At 46.1% G+C, this 25,838-nt stretch overlaps 1 protein-coding gene across 2 annotated transcripts in view; it reads right to left on the reverse strand.

The window, feature by feature from the left end:
• Positions 1-965: 965 nt before the first annotated feature.
• The window catches only part of PRDX2 (peroxiredoxin 2), a 35,201-nt gene continuing 10,328 nt past the window's right edge, over positions 966-25,838 (reverse strand). For both annotated transcript variants that reach the window (XM_085654473.1, XM_085654474.1), the window contains exons 4-6: positions 3,057-3,179; positions 2,773-2,903; positions 966-1,240 (exon numbers count right to left, since the gene is read on the reverse strand). In XM_085654473.1, coding sequence (XP_085510599.1) covers positions 1,155-1,240; positions 2,773-2,903; positions 3,057-3,179 — 340 coding nt within the window. In that variant the 3' untranslated portion in view covers positions 966-1,154. The remainder of the gene's footprint in view (positions 1,241-2,772; positions 2,904-3,056; positions 3,180-25,838) is intronic.

Below are 25,838 nucleotides of genomic sequence, written 5' to 3' on the forward strand. Positions count from 1 at the left end.
CTAAAAATTAATGGAGAGCAGAAAGTTGTGATGTTTAAAAAATGCAATACTAGTTCGTGAAAATATACTAGAGGCACTATGCTAAACAGCCTTTCAGAGGACAGGCATTTGAAGAATATGGCTATGTCAGTATGATTCTGAGGTTTCAAGGACATGTGCTACCCATTCCAAGAGGAAGAAAATGCTGTGAGCTGCCTAATGTTTTGTTTCCCTCTTCACTTTCACATGTTAAATGCATTTCAGGTCATTTACCTCACAACCCCCTAACCTCCTGCCCAATCATAAGCTGTTTATGCACGGGCCTCCTCAATGACATTTAGAATATTCTGATGGGTTTTGGCAATGAGGAAGCCCTGGGAAGCTTAACTTTGTTTGGCTGAGACCTGTTAGGTGAAGCTGCGCTTGCCGCATGGGTTATTACAGTATTGCAGTAACCTGTGCCGCTATGTGTGCAGTTCCCAAGAAATGGTTTGTGTTTGAATACTACGTACGGATTGCTGCCACCCTTCTCAGTCCACTGTTCAACCTGCCAATTTCTCCACCACTCCGGAAAGAATATGGTGATACCAGTATTATGTATGCATTATGGACTAGTCAAAAGCTTGTGTTGCTGACACAGAACTGTCTTAGAGCTGTACTGTAGTGGCATTTATATGGAATTTCATGCCTCACTAGGCACAAAAGCATCGAGCTCACTGGTATGTGGTTCAACAGACAAAAAGTTCAATCCCCAAATAGTAACTATAGAACTCACAGATAAAGGTAACATTGTGAAGAAAGGTTTTCAACATAGATAGGCTTATGTAATTTCAGAACATCACACAGTGGGATTTAAACGGTTCAAGCAGCTGGCTTGGAGTAGGATGGTCAGAATGGTGGCACAGAGGGATTTTGAATTCACAGATGTCAATAAGATGGCAAAACATGATGGCAGCACTAAAATGAAGAACAAGGCACCAGACATGCCAACTTCTCAGCACTTTTAATGTTGTTACAGATCGTACACGTGCCATTTAAGGCGTGGGTCAGAGTTCAACAATGCTCGTAGGTTTGTCAGTGTCTCGGAAGAACTTTGGAGCATGATGCAACATCCAGAGAACTGTGGCCTGGAACAGTTGAACACACTCACTTTAGAAGGATGATTAGGCAAGGGCTCACTTTATTTTTGAAAAGTACTCTTTGCTGTCCTTCACTGTGGGCTTAATTGTATCTTTTCCTGGAGTCCAGCCAGCAGGACACACTATAAGGAGGAGAAAAATCCGTAAGTACTATAGAAGAGACATCTAACCCTACCCACCTTCTGAGCAATTGCTCAGATCCTCCCTTTCAAGGCTCTCTTCCCAAATCGCAGCCCAACCCTCAACAAGCCACCCACCCTCAACTCACAAGTTCTAACCTCCAATCTCTCCCTGCATCCCAGTTTAGGCATCTTAATCACACCTCTCCCCATTGAATCCTGCCTACTGAGCCTTTAAAGAAACAGAAGGGGCAAAAATGGGTGAAGGGGCATGAAGTGCCCAAACATAACCTTATGTCAGAGCTTTGAATACAACTCAGATTGGAACTGGAAACATTAAAAGCATATTTATAACTTCAATGTTTTGACCCTAAGCTACAAATAAGAGCTGTTGCTAGCAGATTAACTTACAGCTAACAGACTTCATTGCCACTCAAGCTTAGTGGACAGGTAGTAGAACAGGTATTTAAGTTCACTAAACAGATCATCATGAAAGATAAGTGTAGATGGCCAGCTACTTATACATAGCTTCCTGGCATTAAACTGTCTGCCAGTGCTGGCAGATCAGTGAACCGTGGCGCACAGCAAGGTTTGTTAGAGAATCGATGCTGTGGTTTAAAGAAAGAACTTATGCTGCCAGTCAACAATCACTAACCCGCATGTTTCCAACAGAAAAGCAAAGCATATAGGGCCATATGTAGGAAGCCAAATTGCGATCGCAAATGCTGAAATTCGCCGAATTTCGGCGTTTGCGATCACAATTTGGGCAGTGTGCTATGTAGCACACAAAATCCCACACGCAAAGTAAGGAATCGCAAAATTTGCGATTCCTTAGTTTGCTAATGCATTTATTCCTTAATGCAATGTAGGAAGCACCCAAGTTGTGCGATTTTGGCTTAAGGAATCGCATATTACCATCAACCTCAGGTTGGTGGTAATTTGCGATTTCTCTGAAAAATGCACTTTTTTGCATTTTTCAAAGTGCCATGTGGCGCACATACATGCCCGTAGCGCATGTATGTGCGCCACATGTGCACACATGTTTATTTCAGGGGTGCAAAAGGGTGTCCTATTGACACCCTTGCAACCTTGAAATTGCATTCTCAATTTGCGATTCTCTAAGTGAGAATCGCAAATTGAGAATCGCAAATTGAGAATGTCTTCCTATTCATTCCTATGGGCCTTCTAGCCCATTGGAATGAATGGCAAGGTATTCCTTATTTGCGAATCTCAATTTGGGATTCGCAAATAAGGAATAGGTGGGAATCGCAAAATATTTTGCTAATCCTACCTACATTCCGTTTTGCAATTCTCTAATTGCGATTCCCTAAAAATTGCAATCAGAGAATCGCAAAACACGTTTTACCTACATATGGCCCTTACTCTCTTTGCCCTACACGTTGTATGTTTTTCCTGCAGTGCATGTAGATCACTTGTCAAGAAAGAAAACTAACCTGCAGAGGTAGCTAACTAAGTTCGCTCAATTGAGAAAAGTAACCTTGTCTTTCCCCCCTTATGATAAACCGCACACTCACCATCACCGTGCTCGTCTGTGAACTGGAAGGCTTGCACCAGCCGCAGAATCTCATCAACACTGCGACCCACAGGCAGGTCATTGATGGTGATCTGGCGCAGGATTCCCTTATCATCGATAATGAAAAGACCTCTGGAATACAACAGTACAAGATGAAGTGGGGTAACCGATTTGGACTTATGAGCTAGGCCAGTATATGCCCAAATATAGGAACAGCACAGCACTGCATGGTAATTGAGGAACTTTCCTCAAGGAGAACCACTCCAGACTGAAGAATTTCCTCACCTGAATGCAATACCATCGGCCTCCTTCAGCACACCATAGTCCCTGGCGATGCTATGAGTCAAGTCTGACACCAGCGGGATGTCCATGGTACCCAGTCCACCTTCATTGCGTGGTGCGTGTGTCCTGCAATAGAAGAGGGTCAATAAAGACTAGGTTACTCCAACAATTCTGCAAAGCTGGGTATATCCAAGGTCTGGCAACTGCCCATTAAACAAATTAAGGAAAAGAACCCCTCTTGCAAACTTGCGCCAGCCAATCACCATGTGGTGGTACTGGAAGCAGTGCCTTACATGTTAAATACTATGCAGATAAGTTCATACATAGGCTTCACTACATATCTGCCAGATTATAAGCCCATGGCCTGGCTGCGGCAGCTGATTTCATCAGGTGTTGGTTTGATTTTAGCATTTATATAGCGCAAGAATGCCCTAGGGCGTCTAGGCGCTTAGGCGCTTATACCAGCAAGATCAGTGAGGTGCCGAAGGAACTGTGTAAGACCTAGTTAGTTGGCAAAGAGCCAGGTTTTTAAGGATTTCCTAAATGCCAACAGCGTGGGGCTGTTCTTTATGCTGGCTGGAAGTGCGTTCCATGTTTTGACCGTCCCTTACAGAAAGCTTCTTCCACCCCATTGGGTTCTCTTCATCCGGAGGGCGGGGGTGGGTTGTAAGTTTATGGTGTGCTGAATCTTAGATTTCTGGAAGGCGCATATCAGATCAGGTGTTTCTTCAGAAATTGGGGATGCAGGGTCTTAAACGATAGGCATTGGGATTTAAACTTGATCCTCTTGTCCACTGGGAGCCAGTGCAGAGTTTCTGAGACAGTAGGAGACTGGCTGGGACCTGGGGATATCCAGCTGTAGCTTCTGCAGAAACTGTTTGGATACCCATGTACAAGGCATTACCATAATCTAATCTGGACAGGGCTAGGGCTGTTACAAGTGTTTTCAGAGAGTGAGGTGGGATAAATGGGCAGACTTTCTGGATCATTTTAGGATAAAAAAGATAGGAGTGTATTGATCTGGTTAATAAGAGTCAGTTTGTCAAAGATGAAACGTAAGTTCCTGTGACTGGGCAGAGTTAATTGACCTGGCAGGTGATGCCTGAGTTGAGTGCTACTGGAAAGATCTTCGTAAAACTTGGATAAATTATACTACATTGAATGTTGCTCCGATGTTTGGTTCCCTTTACGTGGAATGATATTTCAATAGAGGAACAAATACTATGCAAATGCTCGGTGCAGAATGAGACTTGTAGATGTTGTGCCTTTGTTTCATGAAAATACTATCATGACTGCACTGTTGAGGTGTCAAACTCCATCCTTAAGGTTATGTTGATGTATCATGGTGCACAAAATAAATTTAAAAAGTTCATACAGAGGTATGCACGGCCTATTTCTATTAAAGAGCTTTACAACAAAGTAGCAATCTTAGGGAATATCAATAATTACAAAAGCTAATCAGCACCCTGAAGTGAAAGGTGATCAGGGCACCAAGTTCAAAACTGTGCAGGAGTTAAAACGACGGCCACTGGTACCACAAGGGCCCACCCTGGTCAACAAGAGTTTGCTGCACAATCAGTCTCTGCATTCTGTAGTAATACAGTTTTTCCTGCAGACACCAGCATGTTGAGTACAGACAGCAGGCACAGGGCAGATTCTTGGGTGTTACAAAGCAATACAAAAATCCACACAAGGATGTAGATGTGCTGTGACTAAGTAATCAATGTGGTCCCATTAGAAAATGGCATAGGGTTCAGTCTCTAACATACATTCAGTGCTCCTACAGTTAGAGTCCATATAAAACCAAAGAGTGTTTGGGTAGTGCGAGTGCAATGTCATAACAATTGGCAGATGCAGCAACTCTAGTGACGTTTCTGTGGTACACAGATTCTAAAGACCAGTTTGGCTTTGCCCCGGTAAGGCAGGAAGCAGAGTTCTGCAACTCAGACCTACTACTGTGCATGCAGGATTGTAGAGGCACGGATTGCCACCTACTCCAGGGTACAGTTTGCACAAGACCCCTACTGAAATGTGCTTGTCTGATTAGTACAAGAAGCACGCTAAAAAGTAGTATTAAAAAAATTAGCAAAGGAATAATTGGACCTTCGGACCTAGGGGTTTTGCAAACACCTTTTAGCCATGCAGCACTGCAAGAGAGTTAGCGAAACAGGCTGGGGCGCAGAAGCAACACCGGGGTCAGGTGTGTAGGTGTCTACTGTTTGCTGTCTGGTAGAGAGGGAGAGCATCATGGAGCAGTGGGCTGGGAGAATAGCAAATGAGCAAGAACACAGGTGGGGAAGCATAAGGGCGAGTGCATCAGGTAATCATCAGTAATGCATCTATGCCACAGAGGAGGGACAAACAAGCATGGAAAATCTGGTAACTCACAAATAAAAGGCCGGCAAATGAGTGACAATGAAGACAACCAATAGCAAGCAATATGTGGACTCCAAGCCTACTGTTCGCTAACAATATTTCACAATAGAATAGGCATACATTGTCTAGAGGGTGAGATCCGAAAACGAGTGCATGCTCAGCTTGTTTCGGGCTGCATGGGATCTAGGGATAGGCTACCTATGTACATACATTACACCAGATGGGATGAAGAGCACAGCTACACCAAGCTGCCGCAGCATTGCACATGAAGACTGAACCTTACTGGGGCAATAAAAGCACCCGAGCTCCAGCTAGCCCTATTAAGACTCTACATGTACCAGAGAGTGGTGGTTGGAGAGTGGTGGTTGGTGTTCCTAAAAATGGTGCGGCTTCATACTTCATACCTCTTTCAAAATTTTCCTTTGGTGCCCTCACACGCAAATGTACTGATATACTCACTGTTTTTCACTCAGACACTTGCACACTTACACAATCACAGAATCGCACTCACATCTACTGGTTCTGATTTGAAATCCTGTGGTAGAGCTGACCTGCTTTAATAAAGCAGCAGGTTCCAATTGTCAACTCTTTCTTTTAAGACTCCTCTTCTTGTCTATACTCTGCATACATCCTCTGAAAACAGCTTACAGTCACGTGCATGTTTACCCTAATACTTATTATTGTATCTCTGCTAATTGCCCACAACTTCTCCTTTGAAAGTCAGATCATGCAATCTAATATCAAATATTCTGTTAATCTATGAATATCATCCAATGCAAGAATTCACATACTCCTCCCCCCCCCCCTTAAATATCACACCCAACACTAACTACTTTAATCTACCACATATAAACTGGAGCAAACGCATAGCATGATTTTCTTCAGAGCTCAAGACTTAACTGAATGAAGCACCATGATTGCGACTAGCCACTGCTACCACAAGGACCCACTGTGTTTTGCTGCAGGGCCAGTCTTTGAATTCTGCAGTAAAGGTTTTTGCTTCAGACACCAGTGTGTTGGGTACAGAGCAGGCATAAGGCACCGGACTAATCACAATAACCAAAAACGCCTTCTAACCCTGCATTCCAGAGCAGTGTGCTGTCTGGCATAAAGCACTGCGATGGCTCATCTGGGGGATTAAGTGTTATATAAGCAGGCTGCATAATAATTCGCTTTTACTGCTTGGAACTTACACTAGACAAAACTACCAAAGGTCATGTCCATCAAGTACTGTACCAACCCGCAGCAATAGGACACTCATCAACTGAACAGAAAAGGAATAACCGACTACATCTATTGCATGCCGCTGACCAACTGAGGACTTTCACTTTGTCCACCACTGTAGGTCTAAACTAGCTATATACTACGACTGCTTATTGACCTCTCACAATTACGATCTGCTCAGTCCCAGGAGATCTCTCAATTTCTCCCTTTAACCTATACCTGCTCAAGATCATACACCTTAAAGATAATATCTCAGAATGCACAAACCAGTGCAGTAAGCAGCTAAGTGGACTATGATCATGAAATACCATAAAGGGACCTGGGGAGCTACAAGCTTACTGAAAACCATAAACTACATGCCTCATGCACTTCATCCATCACATGGCTGAGCGTGCATCCCATAACACGATAACTGCACCAAGATGGTCATCCCCTACGACATGGAAAAGCATGCTGCAAAGGTTCAAAAAAAGATAACGCAATCATGCACCTTACGTGGTGTAGTGCAGCATCTAAGAGAAACTGGGTTGTTATTGAGTAGGGTGTTGACCCTGCTCAAGCAACAGCCAAAGAAGTCACTAGATTAACTTGTGCTTAAACCATTTGGTAGCTTGGCACACAAGCAGTCAGGCTTAACTTGGAGGCAAAGTGTAAAGTATTTATGTAGCACACAAAGCAGTAATTAAGTGAGGAGGGTGGGCGCACACTGCCTCACATCCCAGCACTCAATTTGCCCCGATGCATCATAGTAAATGCAGTGCATGATAACACTTCGGTGTCAGGCTTTAGTTTTTCACCCTTGTTGGTGCAGCCAGTGCTGTGCATCTCTAACACGTGTTTCAGGATAGTTGTCCTTCAGTAGAAAGCAACACATTCTTTTTGGGGGTGCTGGAAATGCTGCCTTAAGTCTTCTCATGTCTCTGTATCAACCAGAGCTCGTCAGCACATTAGCTCAAGGGAGCCAAACTGCATTTAATATGATGCATCGGGGCAAACTGAGTGCTGGGATGAGAGCCAGTGTGCGCCCACCCACCTGTTTGAAAAGGCTCCCTTGAGCTAATGAGCTGACAAGCTCTGATTGATGCACCTGCGCCCAGCAAGTGGTACAGAGACCTGAGAAGACTTTGGGCAGCATTTCCAGCACCCCCAAAAAGAGTACATTTTAATAAATTTGACACCAAAAACAAAAATCCAATCGGTAGAAGCAGTTATGACTCAAGTTTACGGTACAAACTAGCACCTGAAAGATCTAAGCACAAAACAGACATCTAGTTGCGCTAGATCGGGTCAAAGTCCCAAAATATGGCTGACCGTGATGGAGAAATTTAAACAAACAATGTCTGAGAAAGTGGAAATTCAGCAGGGCTAGGCTGCTGGTGGTGTTGGAGGAGGAATCCTCAATGAAGAGCTACTGGACAAAGTCTCAGTGAAGATTTTCATGTTTAGAATTAGTCTTTTTTTTGGAAGTTAAAAGTCTCCAGCAGGACAAGGCTGGAGCGGACGAGGGCTCCACAAGGCCAGATAACCCTTCTACAAAAGGACCGGTAAACAGGATTTGTTCTTTCAGAGAAGAACATAGCAGGAGCGGCTGCAAAGTCAATCCGACTTGCAGTGCACCTTCGGCAGACAGATAAGCAGGTTAGTTCTAGCCTCCTCTCAGTTCTTAGAAAATCTTTGGCTAAAAACTGCTCAATGGCATACGTTTTAGATTTTGGCTATCTGGACTTTAGCACCACTTCCAAGGCTCAGGGCTGGAGAGGCACCGCTTGGAGGGTTGGGACTAAATTAAGATGGGTCCAGGTGTGGGTTTACGACGGTTGGAGTCTTCTTTCCCTGAAGCTCTTATCAGGCCAGCCAACTAGCCCTTGAGTCACTCTGGTGGTCCTGTTTTCAAGAAAAAGAACAGGGCTCAAGCAGCAGGGCATGCTTCTGAGGGCTCAAGGCAGACTTCAGGTAGCAGAGCAGTCCTTCAAGGTGCAGCAAAGCAGTCTTCTGAAGTACACAGCAGGCAGTCCTCAGAGTCCTTCCAAAAGTCAAGAAAGCGAGCTGAAGAGTGGGTCGGAGGGACCCATCTTCAGTGCCTTTGTAGAATTAGTCGTTTCTAGAGAATTCCCTTTGAAGTACTTGGTTTCATGCCTCCCCTGCCCTTGTTCCAGCCTGGCTGCCTGAATCATGCAGTGGTGAAGGCAGGTCACAGTTTATGGATTTGCAAGTGGGGCTGTACACCCCCCCCCATCCTGCCAGTGATCGCCCATGCAGGCACACCTACTCCCTCTATTGTGTGGTTGTCTGGAAGGAATAAACAAAGTCCCTCTGCCATCTACACCCAGGACCAGGTTGCAAGCACAAAATAGTTAGGGCAGAAAAATACCAACTTTCCAAAAGTAGTATTTTCAAAAACTGAAACTTAATATCAGACAGCCATTTAAGGGGATATTAAATTACTACATCTTTGACACCAAACATGAAATTTCTATCTGTTCGCAATTGAAGATATCACTTATTAAAATTAACAAGGCAACCCAATGTTATCCTATGGGAGAGGTAGGCCTTGCAGTAGTGAAAAACTAATCTGAGAGTTTATTACCAGGATATGTTAATTTTAAATTTATATGTCCACCCTTTCAGTTACAATGCACTCTGTCCTATAGACTTCCAAGCGCCTACCTTTGGGGTCACTTGTGTGCAATAAAAGGGGAGTTGGAGGCTTGACAAGGAGGTTATTTTGACAATTCAATTTGGCAGTTTAAAACTGCATTTAGACTGCAATGGTAGCCCCGGAACATGTTTAAAGGAGCTACTTAAGGGGGTGGCACAATAAGTGCTGCAGGTCTACTAGTAGCATTTCATTTACAGGCCATGATATATGGTATACCACTTTACTAGGGACTTCTAAGTAAATTAAATGCCAATCAGGTGTAAGCCAATACCAACTCAAAAATAGGAGCGTGAAGTTGAAAAATTTGGGAGTGGCCCAGTAAAGAGCGCCATGTCCAACAGTTTACCCAATTGGTGGGTCAAGACCCATTGGTGAGTCGCAAATGTCCTGGTCTATGTAAATAATATTTTAAATGATTAGATCTGTTTATGCACCAGTACAAAGGTGTTGAACAATCTCCGTAAGTACAGCTTTAAAACAAAACCTTGCAAGTATCCCCAAACAAGACTCCAGCTAAACCTTAGAGTACTTGTTGCTGCTGTCTTTACTTCACGAAGTCGTTGCAAAAGAGAAAGTGCTCACTATACATGATCATATGCAACCATACTACTTGCGTATTACTTCCACACAAATTAAGACATACGGATGTGGCCAAACACCAGAGCTGCAGACTTTGAATCTGGTGAACAGGTTAGAGTTCTTGTGTTGGCTCAGCATTCTTTGATTATGGGAAATCACTATCTCCTGTGCTATTGATAATTAATCAGATCTTATGTAATATAATCTGGTGCATATATGAGGGGCTCTAATTCCCTTGGGCCATGTTTGTACTATAAAACTGCAATATATGTGTCCAAAATGCACCAATGGGCTTTGTTTTAATACAAAAATGAAAAAGAACCCTTATCCCATTCACTGCTGCAGAAGGGTTTTTCAAAATGTACTTAAATCACTGAACACCCAGATTTTTCTGAATCCTTATTTTAGTAAACAGATGTGACAAGTCCGACCCCACTTTTAAAAAGTGTTACAAGCTTCAGACTCCACTGCAATTCACTATTTGCCACTTGCGGGAATATCAATATCTTAGAAAGTCAGATATCGAAGGGCGTGGTCAAGGTTGTGAAGTTTACAAACAATTGCTGTTGATACATTAAAGAATCTTCCCCGCGCCATGCCCATTAAAGGTACGTGGGTTGTGAAAGTTTGTCATTCGGAAAATTTTGTTGAGGGTCTAAACAGTTTGGGAAGCACTGGTGTAGCATACTAACAGTAGGAAGGGTGTATAAATGCACCGTATAGGAGTAGTAAGAACATCATAAGGGGTAGCAGCTGGCTATCCATAACTGATGTAGGTTCACATTCATCGAATTTGCAGTCTATTGCTCGTTCACATGGTAACTCTAAAGCACTTGTTGTCAAAATAAGGTAAATCAAATTGTTTTTCTCCCTCTGTGAAGTAAGACTGAGCTACTTTACTGGTGACAACCACTCGAGATACAAGAACAGGGTTTCTTTAACGCAGTTATTTGCACATGACCACTGAAGCTAGATGTTTCAAGTGACAAAAATACCAAGTTCCTTACCTTATGTAATGCCTTTTCTGTTAGAAACTATATAACTGCAGAAGTCTCACCTTGGAATATGCCCCAGTCAGTCAGGATTCTTAAAATTATGAGCATTACCTCTGTGTGGGTTTAGGTGGCGCTGATCGGCTCCACGTTAAGTATTGCCACGCGCCCGTATAAGCGCTCCCTGGTACTGACTTCATCTTCTTTCATGACCATCTCCGTGCCAAAAATGCAGAATACGCACACAAAAAAATTTGACCAGCAAAAAAACCATTTTAACCAGAGAGCATTATCGAACAGGATATGTAGGGTGAACAGCCCAGTTCGGGGGGGTGGGGGTGGGGGTGGGGGGGGAGGAATCTGCAGTTTGATAGTCTACAAGAAAAGGCGTTACCAAAGGTAAGTAACTTCTGATTGAGACTTCTAACCACAGATCCTTACCTTAGAATAGATACTCAAGCAATCCCTCCCTGGAGGAGTGTCTGAACTGCCTCAAACCAGAAAATCGGGTCTGAACTGGCTCAAACCAGAAAATCCTGGAGGACCAGAAAGGCAAAATGCTAGTCTTGATGGACCTGATCATCCAAGCAGTAGTGCAGCGATTCTTAACCTGTGGTTGGAGGACCCCTGGGGGTCCGCAAAGCCAACTCACAGGGTCCACAATTACTTAGAAAATTAAATATATTAACATATCAATAAAGTGTACATCAATAATGCCCCCCCCCACTCTCTCCGCACTTGAGCACATGCTGACCAACCCCTCCCCGCGCAAACTCATCACGCACCTCTACAATATCACACAACTGCACTTTCCTGGTAGCTATATCAAAGGCGCGAGAAAGCTGGCACTCAGATTTAGACTAACCTATCACTGATGAGCAATGGGTATACTGGCTGCGGCCAACTGGGACACCTTTCCCCTAACTACAGATTGAGACTCATCCAGTTTAAGTTTCTTCACTGTATCTCTTACCCCACTGCAGATACGTTGTATGGGTCTCAGGATTAATGCAAATTGTTGGAGGTGTCTGATGCCACGAACCACGTTTTTGCATCTTGCATGGCAGTGCCCACCTACAGCTGAAAACTGGGTCAAGGTTTACGACATCCTCTAGGTCACTGGACCCTTGGAAGGGTTTGCTGGGTTATGTCAAAGACAGCCAGCACGTGGACCGTCGCCTCCTTGCCATGATGCTCCAAGTGGCGAAGCGTAGAGTTACACTAGGGCAAGTTCTCCGCTCCCTAAATTGACACATGGATTCTTGACATCACATTCTGCCAAGAACACCCGTCTACCTTTTGGGAATTAATGCCCCCCACGTCCAGACCTAAAGATATCTGAGATCCATTCACATCCTGGGTGTGTTGAAGGAAATCAGATCTCTCCAATCCAGCCGAAACACACTAAAAGCACATTAACCTCCTACACTGTTGTGAATATGGGAATAATAATGCCTCCGTCATTACATGCTAAAAGCTGAGGGGATATGAATGTATTGCACCGGACAAATTGGATGCTCCTGTACATTCGGCGCGGTGCACGATTTTGATCTGTTTACCTCCCATTGACGGCATTATCTAGCTGTGATGTTGAGTCCTCAACCATATCTGAGCCCTGGGATGTGTCCGCCCGTCCCATTCCCTTTTCTGTTATTGTCTTTCTTTGTTTATTGGCCATGCATTTATCCATTACTGTGAATTCCAGAATACTATACGGCTATGAAAACCAAACAAAAAAAGTGTATATCAATAAAGAGGCAAAGTGAACAGTTAAAAATGTTAAAATGTTCTGTAAATGTGAAGGAATTTGAACTTTAGGGCAAAAGTTGAACGTAGTAACCGCAAACTGATTCGTGGGAGCAGTGCAAGAACACCAAACAAAATATGGACAAAGGCCCTAAATTGAAGTTAGAAATGTTCCAATCTCCCTATCATTTTTTTATAGTGGTTTGGGAATCAACTAAATATGTAATCGTTTGATTATTTTTGGTGTCAGTGTTTTTGTACACCGTTTACAGCTCAAATCATAGAAAATGCTAAGATCGGGTCCACAGCTTCCAGAAATGACTCAGTGGGGGTGCCCAGATTCCAATAATGATTCACTGGGGGTACCCAGGCTCCACTAATGATTAAGTCAAAAATCAAAAGATTAAGAACCACTGCAGTAGTGCTTCTTGAACGTGTATAGGGACACCCACGTACCTGCATGACAGATTTCCAGGACAGGTACACAAGGCGCCAATGCAGTAGTAGCAGCCTTGCCCTGGCAGAATAGGCCAGCAAGCCTTCAGGAGGCTTCTTAGCTAATGTGTAGAAGATCCTAATGCAGAGTACAATCCATCAAGGGATGGTCCGCTTCAGCACAGCAATGCCCTTCGCTTCAGTGAAAATGATGAAGAAGATAGTCGTCCACCGAAAGTTCCTTAGTGCACACACACTTAGAATGAAATAACTTTAGGTCTCTGCAATGGAGTCTTTCCTCCTCCTTAGAAGGGTGAGAGAGAGTGAAAAAAAGTAGGTGATGTGATGATCTGCCCAACATGAAATGGAGTGCCAACCTTCAGAAGAAAAGAGGCACACAAACAAAGAACCAGTTTGTCAGGGAAAAAGCTAGTGTACAGAGGATGAACAGAGCTTGAAGCTCGCGGATTCTTCTGACTGATGTAATGGCAACCAGAAAGATTTGTTTTGATTGTTAAGGGCTACAGAGAAATAGCTGTTTAAGGAATCGAAATGGATCACATGAGAACCATGAAGACCACATTGTGATCCAATTGAGGCATCACAAAAGGGATAGGCGGGAACAGTGTCAAGGTGGCATCACAGTCCTCAGGAGGAAATTCAAAAACTCAAATGTTGCTGCTCAATCTCCATGCATGAAGGTGGCGAGAGCGCAGGTTCAGGTGCAAGACCCTGCCCTGTTGCTGTGACAGGAGACCCTCTTGAAGAGGCAGCCTGACCGAAGGACCAATGCTCATGTCCAGGCCAGGATACCAAATCTTCCATGTCCAATCCAGAGCCACAAGACAGACTAGGGCCCGCTGGTCCTGATCTTTGAGTACACATACAGGAGAGGTATTGGCAGAAAGGTGCTTCGGAGTCCCACATTCTACTCAAGACAAGAAATCTTAGAGCGAGAACTACTTTGGACACTCCAAAGAGCATCAGCGCTCACAATGTGCATTCTTGGTGGAGGCGAACAGATCGAGCTAAGGTACGCCCTAAACGCAGAAGCGACCATGTGCCACCTACAGATGTAGTCACCTTTTGTGATCCGCAAGGCATTGACAGCTGAGTTTGTCTGCTCTGGCGTTTAGTGAGCCTGCCAGGTGTTGCACAACCAGGAAGATGTTCTGGTGCTCCATCCACGTTCAGAGGCAAAGAGCCTCCTGGCACAGGGTTCACGACCTCACCCGGTCTGTTTCAATACCACATGGCGGTGTGGTTGTCCATGAACATCTGAACCAGCCTTCCTTTCATGGACACAAGAAAGGCTTTCTTTTTATTTATTTTTATTTTATCATCTCAGAAAAGCAGTAAATACAGTGAACCAACATCGGAAGATATCTAATATAGACATTCAGAAAAATAGTACACAACAGACCACGTATTCTATTGTTCCATAAGCGTACTACAGACTTGGATGTCCCTTTTCTTTGCCCTCCAGCCTTTACATTTGTACAAACCCATCTCAAAGTTAAATACATAAAACAGTCTGGCGTACCACGCTTGATATGTCGGAGGGTCCACATCCTTCCATTTTGATGCAATCATTATGCGAATTATTGCGGTTACCTTAAAACAAAAGCCAACTCGTGTTGATTCCAACTGTAAAGTCTCATCACAACCTAGTAACATCATGGTCGGAGTTAGTGGCACCGCCCGCGATAAAGATTTACAGAAAAGTTTAAATCCCTGGTTTTAATTCATTAAGTTTGATACACTCGGAGAAAATATGAACCATATCCCCTGTGCAGACCTTGGACAGTGGTCATTTTCCCCTTTCCCTCAAGCAAATAATTTTGCCGGGTGTAAAATATAAAACTAAAGACGGTTTTAAAATGTGGAGTTGGCAGATAAAAACACCGTGTTAGACAACAATGATCTACTTAAATCAACATTCTGGTTCCCCAGTTTGTCTGCCCATATGGTTTCGACTCTAGGTAGGTCATCCACATTGGCCACAGTCAAGATGGAATATAGATCCTTAATAGGCGGCTGCTTATATACCAAACACTCTAACACCTGTATTCTGTCCTTATTTATAATCTGTGGCTCAATGGGTCTGATGGTCTCCCTGATTTGGGCATACCTAAAAAACGAACTGGAGTCCACACCATCTCTCTCCTGGAGTTCTATGAATGACATAACTCCATTTAGATCAAATAGGTCTCCTATACTATTAATTCCAGCCTGTTCCCATCTTTTATCCATTGCATCGTATAGTGGGGCAGGAAAAACTGGTGACCGCCACAATGATATGTATCTCGGTAGCTTTGGGATTTCTAGATGCTTACACACTGTGCCAAACGTTCCATGCCGCTCTGAGAGGCTTAAATCGTGTGTTTTTTTTTAAATATCTCCCCTCCAGCTGCCTCAGTAGAATCACTGGTGCTGCACCACCAATGGCCAATTCGAAAATAGATGGAGGAAATTCATCCTGTCCTACCGGGGTTGTTTCTGCCTTGGATTTAAACAATATACTTATTGGCTGCAGCATTATGGTCCAATAGTGATATAGAAGGGAACTGCCTCCCCCCCCCCCCCCCCCCCCCCATCTTGTGGTAATGTCATGAATGTCATGGATCTCCTGGTCTTTCTGTAGTTCCATATGAATTGTGAAAACATCCCATTTAAAAAAAGCATTTGCAGGTTCTAACGGAAAACAACAGAGTAGGTAGAAAACCTTAGGGATCATTGTCATTTTGATCACATTACTTCTTCCTATGATAGACAAATGTTAGTTTTCTATCCTTCTTAAATCTCTACCTATGTTCTCTATGTGAGGAGCCGCATTCATATCCCATATGGAACCAACATCCGCCGAGATATTTATCCCAAGATATGTAGCGGCCTCAGTCTTACGTGGATCCTGACATGCCGTATTTTTGGTACACACAATCCTGTTCTTGTCAGTATTCAAGCCATACCCAGACTCCCTGCCACATTCTGACGCCAACTCTTCAATCCTTGCTAATGCACCTATTGGGTCAGGGGTGATGACAGCTGTATCGTCAGCATATGCTAACACCTTGGTATTAACCCCCCTGACCACAAATGGTTTGATTACTTGATCTTGTAGGATTGAACTTATAAATGGGTCAATGTATAATGCAATAAGGATTGGGGAGCAGTGGTATCCCTGTCTTGTAACATGGGCTATCGAAATCCTTTCTGTTTCCCTACCCATCAATTGAATCCTTGCAAAAAATTGCACGTACATAGCTCTTATGGCCGTTGATATGCGTAGTCCAAAACCTTTATTTCTAAGGTTGCCCCAGAGATATGCCCATTCGACCTGATCAAAAGCTTTTTGTTAGTCGAGCAAAATAAGGGACATCTGCTCCCTGGAGGCTTCCACTATATCAAATAATGAAATTGCCCAGCGTATATGGTCCGTAGTCCCTCTCCCTGGTATAAAGCTGTGTTGCCACGGGCATACCAGAGGGGTAATAATTCTAGCTAGTCTAAGCGCGAGGATTTTAGAGTATAACTTTTCATCTGCATTTATCAAGGTGATAGGTCTATATGAAGACGGGTCTTCTGCTGCTTTCCCTTTCTTTAAGAAGAGAACGATGTTAGTCTCTTGCCAACACTGAGGTGGGACTTCCTTCTGCTGTATAGCCAGGAACAGGTCCAAAAGGAGGGGGGCTAATTCGGTCTGTAAAACCTTACTGATTTCCATCGGGATATCATCTGGACCTGCTGCTTTTCCTGAAGCCATCCCCTGATGAGCATCAAAAACTTCACCAATTGTCATATCTTCCTCCAATTCCTGCATTATAGGGGAGTTTGCCTCAGTTTCCAGCCGTGTTACCGTAGGAGTATCATGCTTAGACCAATACAATTACCTGTAAAACTCAGCAAATATTTTAAGAACTTCTTGAGGTTCAGTAGCCACGATCCCGTTCTTCCCTTTGAGCCTCACAATGTTATTTGCCGCTGCCCTTTGTCTAAGAGGTAGTGCCAAATGTTTTCCTGTGGCCTCGCCATACTCAATTATCTCGAGCATGGGTTTGATATATTTCGGCCACTAAAAAACCCATGAATTTTTGCCTGTATCCTTAGAGCTTCGAGTCCTAGTTGGGTTTGTCGCTCCTCCTGTTCTCGCGCGATAGCTACTGTATGTTCTTGCTCACACTTGGACATTTCTTCCAATAATTGTTGAATTTCTACCCCCTGTTGCTTCCTTCGAAATCCTACAAAACTTACAATCTCCCCCCCTTAAAAGCATCCCATACCATTTCTCTGGATGTGCTGTACCTATTCATATCAAAGAACTGTCGGGTCCACCCCCTGATGTGTTCTGTGAACCCTTCGGTAACCAGTAGTTTCCAGTCTAAAGTCCATTTAGTCGGCAATCGATCAAATCCCTGTATTGGTATTTCCAGCATTAAAGGGTTATGATTCGATAATACTTTTGGTAATTTCCTAATGTTGGCACCCTCTATAATAGAAGCAGAAACATTAAAATAATCCAGTCCAACATTTTTTATGGAGGCACAAATAATATGTAAAACCTAAGTCTCCTGGCTTTCTGAGGGACCACATATCTACTAACCCGTGACTTGCCACCAGGGCGTTTAAAGCCTTAAAAACCTGTGGCTTCCTCCCTCGATATTCTTTCGTAAATGAGCCATCGACATCTAAATGACAAGGGGGGATGGCCAAGATGCTAGTTCTAACTAGTTCTTTCAGCAAACCAGGGTCATCAAAATTCGACCCGTAGATAGTGCAAAGTGTTAGTCCACTCGCTATTGAAGCTATAGCCCACCGGCCCCATTCGTCAGATAATGTACGTTCGCCTTGTGGAATCAGATGAAAAAACATGAATTGAGACACCTAGTCGTGGTGGACCGAGATGAACAAATCACCTGAGTAAATCCCGGGATCACATTAAGCCCTCTCTGCCATGGAATGTGTGTTTCTTGTTTGCAGATGTCAGCCCCCCAGGGTCGTAGTACCTGACTTGCCCTGCCTCTTTCCCCTACCGTTCAGCCCCCCGATATTTATAGAACAAATAGACAACCTACCCATCCCAAGAGTTCTTGAAGCACCCAACTTGATTGTTGTACCATTTACTCGTGATAATTCGTACCTTACTTCTTGAATTACACCAACTTTCTGCCTTCTTGAGTTCTCCCCCCCCCTTCCACCCACACCTCCCCCCAGGCTCCCCTCCCCCACTTCCACTTGAGCAAGCCCATCCCCGTCAATTCCCTGCCCCCCACACCTTGAACTATGAAGCAACAGACCTGTCTCAGTCTGTTGGATTGACGGTGGTTCCGCCCCAATGGTGACATTATACATATTAGTGACTTTTCTTGAACCACCCCCCTCCCCCCAAGTGACACCAACAAACCCTCCATTTTTAACAAGAGAAAAAAAATGTGGAACAAAGAATAAAAAATGTCTTCCTCTTTTCCCCCACTCCCTCTAAATGACATCTAGAACTTAGCACTCCCCTTTAACTCCTACGAGCAGTATTACACCTAGAGAGGCAGATAAAGGTAGAAGATAGAAGATAGAGGGAGCGTAGAAGTAGGAAGAGAGGCAAAAGAGACGATCAGTCCAGAAAACGTATTCAAACTGAATCCTTTTGACTCTAAATCCAGAAAGATAGAAGAAAAGAACCGTTCATTCGGGATCATGTTCTATCTAAGTCCTTTTGATGTCAACTCAAAGACAGTCAGAGTCACTGAATCATACCCCTCCTGCATTTAGGCACTCTTTAGCTTTGATCTGATGTAAAGAATCTCGTGCGCTCGTTCCAGATCACTTTCAACCGTGCTGGATTTAAGAGGAAGGCCCGTGCCCCTTTCTCCTGGAAGGATTTGATCATTTGACGCAGGCGTCAGCGCCGCTCAACTGCGAAATGACAAAAATCAAGACTTGTGAAGAATGAAAATCCTTCCGCTGCACGTTGGGCTTCAGGTCTTGACTTTTCAAACACCATTTCTCTCAGCAAGAAGTTTCCAAAATATACCAGAAATGCCCAGGGCTTAGTGTTTGGGCTGACTGGCAGGCGGAGAGTAAACGGAACTCGATTTGCCCTTTGAATTTTGTGGGACCAGTCTTCGATTTCCGGAAAAGATTTTTGCAAAAGTTGTACCATATACATACGTGGGTCGGACCCCTCTTTCCCTTCAGGGATTCCCAGAAATCGCAAATTATTTTGTCTGACGATTTTCGCTTTCTTAGAGTTTCCACTGGATGTCAACTAGTTGGTTTTCATGGGCTTCCACTTGACATTTAGAGCCCGCTATGTCCATTTCCAGGGAAGGTGTTCTCGTCTCCAAGTCCGACATCCGGTCACTGATGGTATTACAGGTTTTAGCGATTTTCCTTACTGACCCCTTCAATTTGCGAGCTGCGGTCTGAGAGCATCTGCTTTCCTGTCTAGCTTCCTCTCGATGTGCCACAACACATTGCAAAATGGACTCCAGTGTTGGGGGTATTGAGGGTTGGTCGTCGCCAGGAGTCAATTGCCCCCCCAAAGAGTAATCCCACCTCAAGTCCCTTTGATTCGGTTTGTCTATTCTGCCCGCTCTTGAAAGGTCTTCCTGGTTGTAGCGATTGAATCTTTGCCACTGGTACCAGGTACACTATCCATCTCGCTCAGCTCTGAATTGGACCCTATCCCTGACCCTTCATCTGACCACGGGGCATCTGACATTGGAAAAAAACAGTCAAAATCATTAGTCTGAGTCCATTTCCCTTTCACTCCTGGCATGTGGAGTCCTGAGGTTTCTTAAGTCCCCCCCCCCCCCCCCCCCCCGAATTTTGATTATTAGCTTTGGAGGGATTCAGCCCTTGTAACCCTGCTAGCCCATCTTGCACCTTATTGGTACCCTTTTTTTTGCTCCTGTATTATTCCCCTTCATGATTCGATCAGCTTGCTGTTGCGGTGTTTGTTTTGAGCTGACTCCTGCCAGCTTAATGGTTCTTTCCTGGCAGATCCTGCATCTGCCACGCTGTCATTCTGATCTCCTAACTCCAAGGGCCCTTCCTTAGATGTTGCCATCTCTGCGATCTGTGTTGGGTTTCTCCCCCTACATACTGTGTCTGCTGAGTATGCTGTAATTGTCCCGAAGAGGGAGTCTCTTGGGACCCTTGCTCCATCTCTACCGGCTGCCCTGTCATTTGCCCACTGAGTAGCTCTACATCCGCAGGGCCCCCCGGCACCCCAGAACCAGTCAGACTTACCGGTCTGCGAAAAGCACTGACCACTTTCCTGGCCTGGAGTCTCGATACGCTGTTCGTGTCCTGTGTAGTGGAGCTGCTCCCAGCTCCTCTGAGCATTTCCAATACTGAAGTGCTGGCCCGCTGTAGCTTGGGCTGGGAGACTGCACCCCTCCCCTTCCCGTCTGGGAGATTCTCTATCCGGACCTTTTGCTTCCGCCCGACTTGCCCCGTGGCTGGAGCCGCTTCTGCCTCAGACGTCATCTGTATTGATGCCTGGGCACCAGCCTATCGGAGCGCCCCTCTCGTGCCAGGTTTCGGCCCCATCGCGGCCAGCAAGTTGTCCGCTTCGTATTGCCCAGACGTGAAGATGAGTGCTTGTTCAAGGTACTTGCAGCCGGAAATCAGTCGCTCTGCCTGCTCCACCAAGACTGCAACCCAAGGGAAGATCCCAGTAGGTTCCAAGGATCTTATAACTTGCTGAGGGTTCGTCATATTTACCACCTCATTGTCCTGTGCTTAAATAAATACCGCCACTTTCGGGAGCCACCTACGACCGACTCACACGGCCGCCATCTTGCCCCACTACAGGGCCCAAGGAAGGCTTTCAATGTCAAACGAATCCCCCTCAGCTCCACAAAGATGATATGGAGCTGGGACTACAGTGGAGACCAGAAACTTCCGATTTCCACTTCTCCCAGGCAGCTGCTGGCAACTCAGAAGTGCAGCAATGGTCACCACTGTCCGCTCTGTGTGGGGAAGGGAGGGGTCTGCTATTGGGCCAATTGCTGTTTGCAGCCACCACTGCAGATCTTGTGCAGTCCTATCCGATATCCGCACCAGGTCAGAGAGATTTCCCTGATGCTGCACCCACTGGGTTGCAGGTACCTCTGCAGAGCCTGCATGCGTCAGGCATGGTTCACCAGCAGAATGCCATGAGACCCACCAGTCTCAGTCCCACCAAATTCTAGGATAAAGGGTGTAATGTCAGAGTTATAGCCTCAATATCCTGGACTCGCTTCTCCAGAGAATTGGCACAGAATCACCCTGGGTCGGGATAGGCTCAGATGAAAGGGAGCATCTGAGAGTGGCCTCAATGACTGATAAGTTGGTAGTAAACCCCAGTGAATGCAGGAGGTCCACTATAGTCTGGCTGTGGGTAGTGATTGCCTGTGGCGAGCCCGCCTCCTACAGGTAGGTAGAATGGAACCTCTGAAGATGGGCTGCAACCACCACCACTTTTGTGAACACCCAAGGGGCACTGGTAAGGCTGTAAGAGCACAGCGAACTGGAAATGCTTGTGGCTAACATGAATCCTAGGTAACACCTGTGAGCCAACAGGATGGGCATGTGGAAAAATGCGTCCTGCATGTCCAGCCCTCCCATCCAGTCTCTAGGGTCTAGCCATAGGACGGAGGCCTCCATCCCCGTTTGTGCACCAGAAAGTAGCGGGAATAACAACCACGCGCCACTTCTGGTACAGAGACACTCAATGGCTTCTTTAGCCAGAAGAACCTGTACTTTGACAAAGCAAGGAGACATGGTCCTCCATCAGCAGTTCATGGGATGGTGGCATGGGTGGAGTGGTTTTCACAAATGTAAGGGGGTACCCCTTTAAAACAATCACAAGCACCCACTTATTGGAGGTTATTGCAGACCATTGGGGCTGGTGGTGCCAGATTCTGCCGCCAATGGGGTGGCTATGCTGAATGGAGGGTGCAATAAAGAGGCTTAGTGATAGTGGCTGCAGGAGGGGTGGGAGCGACTGGACAGTTCACTGGGTCCAACTCTCATGTCCTCTTTCAGATTCACGGAACGGCCCAAAAAAAGTGGCAGTGCTGGCAGGTATTTCAGACACCCATACCATCCTGGCCACAGCAGACAGGGACAAAATGACTGCTGTTGGGGCCAGGTAAATAGGAAAAGCCCAAGAGATCTAGGGGTGATTTCACAAAAGCGCTCAAGCACAGAGTGAACATTGTCATCTAATAGGCCATCGAACAGCATGTCAATCGTGGAGGCTTGAACATCCAATGAAACCCTGAGGACCACAACCAAGTGTGATGATGCAGCACCAAGGCGATATCAGGCCCACAACTGATGACAAACTTTGCTGCATCCTGACCGTCTGATATGGCTTGGTTGAAGAGAACACAAGCCTCCTTGGGAAGCAGCTGTGCAACTGAATCCCACAATACATGGGAATATAGTGCCAAGAGGCATGCAGTGTTCACTGACCGCAAGGCTAGCCTTGTGGAAGATAAATATGCTTTTCAAAGGTGTCAAACCTCTTGGATTCCTGGTCCAGTGAGTTGGAAGGGAGCGCATTTGGGTTGGCCCTGGAAGCCGCAGCCAGCAAGACCAGGCTCTCTGGGTGAGGGGTGCTGGGAGAGATAGGCTGGGTCTCCTGGGGCAAGACATCTGCCAATCATTTTTTTTTTGTCAAACCATTTTTATTGCAGGACCAAGTACAACGTACAGCAACTAGGATGCATGTCAATAATGCAGGTTTCCCGTCCTCCCCTTAACCGTTAGTCCGTGCAGTATACACAGCCGTACTGCCCACATCCCGGAGGCCGGGCGGCGTCACATAGACCCATGGCACATTAATACAAAACTGTCAGGAGCATGCTTCCGGGGGAGCCCCGCTGCCCGCTTTTGATCACTTTCCCTCTGCTCCCCCAGATACGCTCAGAACTTACACTCTACTTCCAGAAAACCTTAAACTTATAAACTCCCCCTCCACCCACCCCTCCCTAGTGCCCTCCCCATTGCGCCTAGTCAGGAACAAATAGCATGTGTGGTGGGTAGCAGGAAAAATGCAGTAATCCCTAATCGTGTGTGTTTGGCAGGGGGGCCAGTGGCACAACTTCGTCCGCTGCGTCCTCAGAGTTCTCACCCTCCTCCCCACTGGCTAGGCTGTCCCGCAGGGCCTGTACCATCACCTCCCATACCATTGCCGCCGCCTGTGCCCGGTCGTCCGGTTTTCGGTGAGCTAGTTGGTATCTGAGTGTGCTCTCGCTAGCCGCCCATTTGAGAAATTCATTCAGCCATCTCCGGTGTGTAGGCCCCGCCTTCGACTTCCACCCTTTCGTCACCTCTCTCTTTGCTAGGAGAAGGCCCATGTCAATGAACTTGCTGGACATTTTATTCTTGGGCGTATGCGGGAACCAGTGGAGTATACAAACGGCCGCGTCGTATTGTAGGTCTCCATCTGCCACGTCATTCAACGTGCCGCCGACCCCCTCCCAGTACTCCTGCAGGTTTGGGCAGGTCCTCAGCATGTGGACCAGGTCCGCTCCCACTCTGTTGCATCTAGGGCACGCGGCCTCCGCAGCGCCGAAATATTTCCTAATTTTGTCTGGGGTAAGGTATGCCCTATGGAGCACATAAAAATGTATCAATTGGAAGCGCGCATTCCTTGTGCTTTTTCTGGCTCTGCGCACCAGCTGCGCCCAAGTGGTGTCAGGGATGTCCACCTGCAGGTCCAGCTCCCACTTGTTTTTTAACGCGGTCAGGGGCTGGAGGGTCTCCTTCACCATCCGTGAGTAAAGGCACGTCACTGCCTTGAAGGTGCCAGCCGACATCTTGGTGTATCGGCACGCCTGCGTCGTTACAGGTTCAACTAGGCCCTCACCCCAGTGCGCCTGTATGGCTCTCACCAAAGCCGCATGAAAGAGGAAATACCCACTCGGGAGGTCGTAGCAATCCTGCAGAGTCTGGAACGGGGACAGCACGCAGTCGTCGTACAGGTCCCCCAACACCTGCAGACCTGCCTCCTCCCACAACTGCAGCCTCGACCCCTGCCTCCTCCCACAACTGCAGCCTCGACCAATCGCCCCCATGAGGGAGTGCTGTCACCATGCCCAGTGGGATTTCGGGCGCATATGGGTGTCTGACTCCTGCTCTCCTCTGCGAACTGTTCCAGCATAGGGAGACATCTGCCAATCATGTGCTGCACAGGAGCCCCTGTGCACGGTTTAGCCCAAGCCCTGCGGAGAAAGTCAGTGACGGCTTTGTTAAAGTGGAGCAGTGGTTCAGCCAAACCGGCTTCTGGGTGAAGCACTGCAGTAAAGTGGTTGGTCTTGACCTCGAAAGCTGGCAGCTGAAGTTTAAGGACATTTGCGGATCTGCACATCACTGATGAAGGATGCACCTCTCCCTGACAGGGCACAGAGGGGAAATCATGCCAGAGTGCTGTGAGGTGTCCAGGCCACTGGCATCCCCCAGCTCCTCATACCAGTTTCTTCTAGGGGACCAAACCCTTCCTCCTGATCTCCTTCAGGAAGGAAGGGCTGATCTAGGGGTATGAAGTCAAGGGATAGGTAGGGCCTGGATGGCACCGGCATAGACATGGAACAGCGCTGGAGTGGCCCAGGTTCAGTTAGGGATAAAAATGGGCTCATCGACCGCCGTCAGAGGGCTCTGGAATTAACTCTGGGTAGCTTAGAGTGAGCTCAGATGCCAGACCCGAAGGTGTTGTGTGGCAACGGGGCCTAGAAGCACAGCATTTGGATGGGGGAAGGCAAAACATGCATCAACTTCTTGTGCTTATAGGACATACCAAACGCGAGGATGAAGTCTTGGACCTTGAAGACTATAGTCAGCGGGAACGGCTCCAGAAATATCTTTGCGATCTCCCACAGGAGCTGTATCGGCGTGGAGTCGTCGTCTTCAACACAACCAGGAGCATCAACACCCACTTGCAAATCGCCTTCTGATGGACCTTGGGGTTGTGGCTCAACCCCAGGCACCATAAACCAAGTATGGGTCAGAGACAGACATTTGTTGGTGCTGAACAAGTTACTTACCTTCGGTAACACCATTTCTTGTAGAGACTAGCCACAGATTCCTTACCATAAGAATTATCTCCAGGCATCAGAGTGGATTGTAACTTAAGAGCAGCACCAAACGCGTGCCAGTAGGTGGCATCAGAAGTGACATGCGTTATGCCTATATAGGTGCCACCCCAGCATGTCAACAGAAGTTTCTTTTCACGAATGTTCACGCCACGAGCCACAAAACACTGGCCACTGGTGTGGAGAACAAGGTCCCTGGGAGGGGAAATCCCTGTCGGCTAGATATAGAGTCTACCAGATACAGCGATGCCGAAGGTAAGTAACGTGCTCATTTGATAGAGACTTTTAGCCACAGGTTCCTTACCTTAGAATAGGTACCGGAGCAATACTTTAACGTAGGCGGGTCATTGAAACAATTTCCCATTTAAAAGTCCTGCAGAACAAAGCGGGCAAAATGCCCACCCCTACTGACCTGCCTGTCCAGACAGCAGTGCTTGGAAAACATGTGCAGAGATGCCCATGTTGCTGCCGGGTAGAAATCCAGAACTGGAACTCCACATGCTAACAGTGGTCACAGCCTTGGCTCTGGTGGAATAAGTAAGCAAGCCCTCCAGGTGTTGCTTCTTGGCCAGTGTGTAGCAGATTTTTATGCAGAACACAGTCCATTGCATGGCCCTTTCGTTTTCCGCTCCAACATACCCCACGAAGAGGTGGTGATCCACCCGGAACTCTTATACAGTCAAGGTAGAATAAC

This window comes from Triturus cristatus, chromosome 4_1, assembly GCF_964204655.1.
Source record: "Triturus cristatus chromosome 4_1, aTriCri1.1, whole genome shotgun sequence".
NCBI classification, from domain to species: domain Eukaryota; kingdom Metazoa; phylum Chordata; class Amphibia; order Caudata; family Salamandridae; genus Triturus; species Triturus cristatus.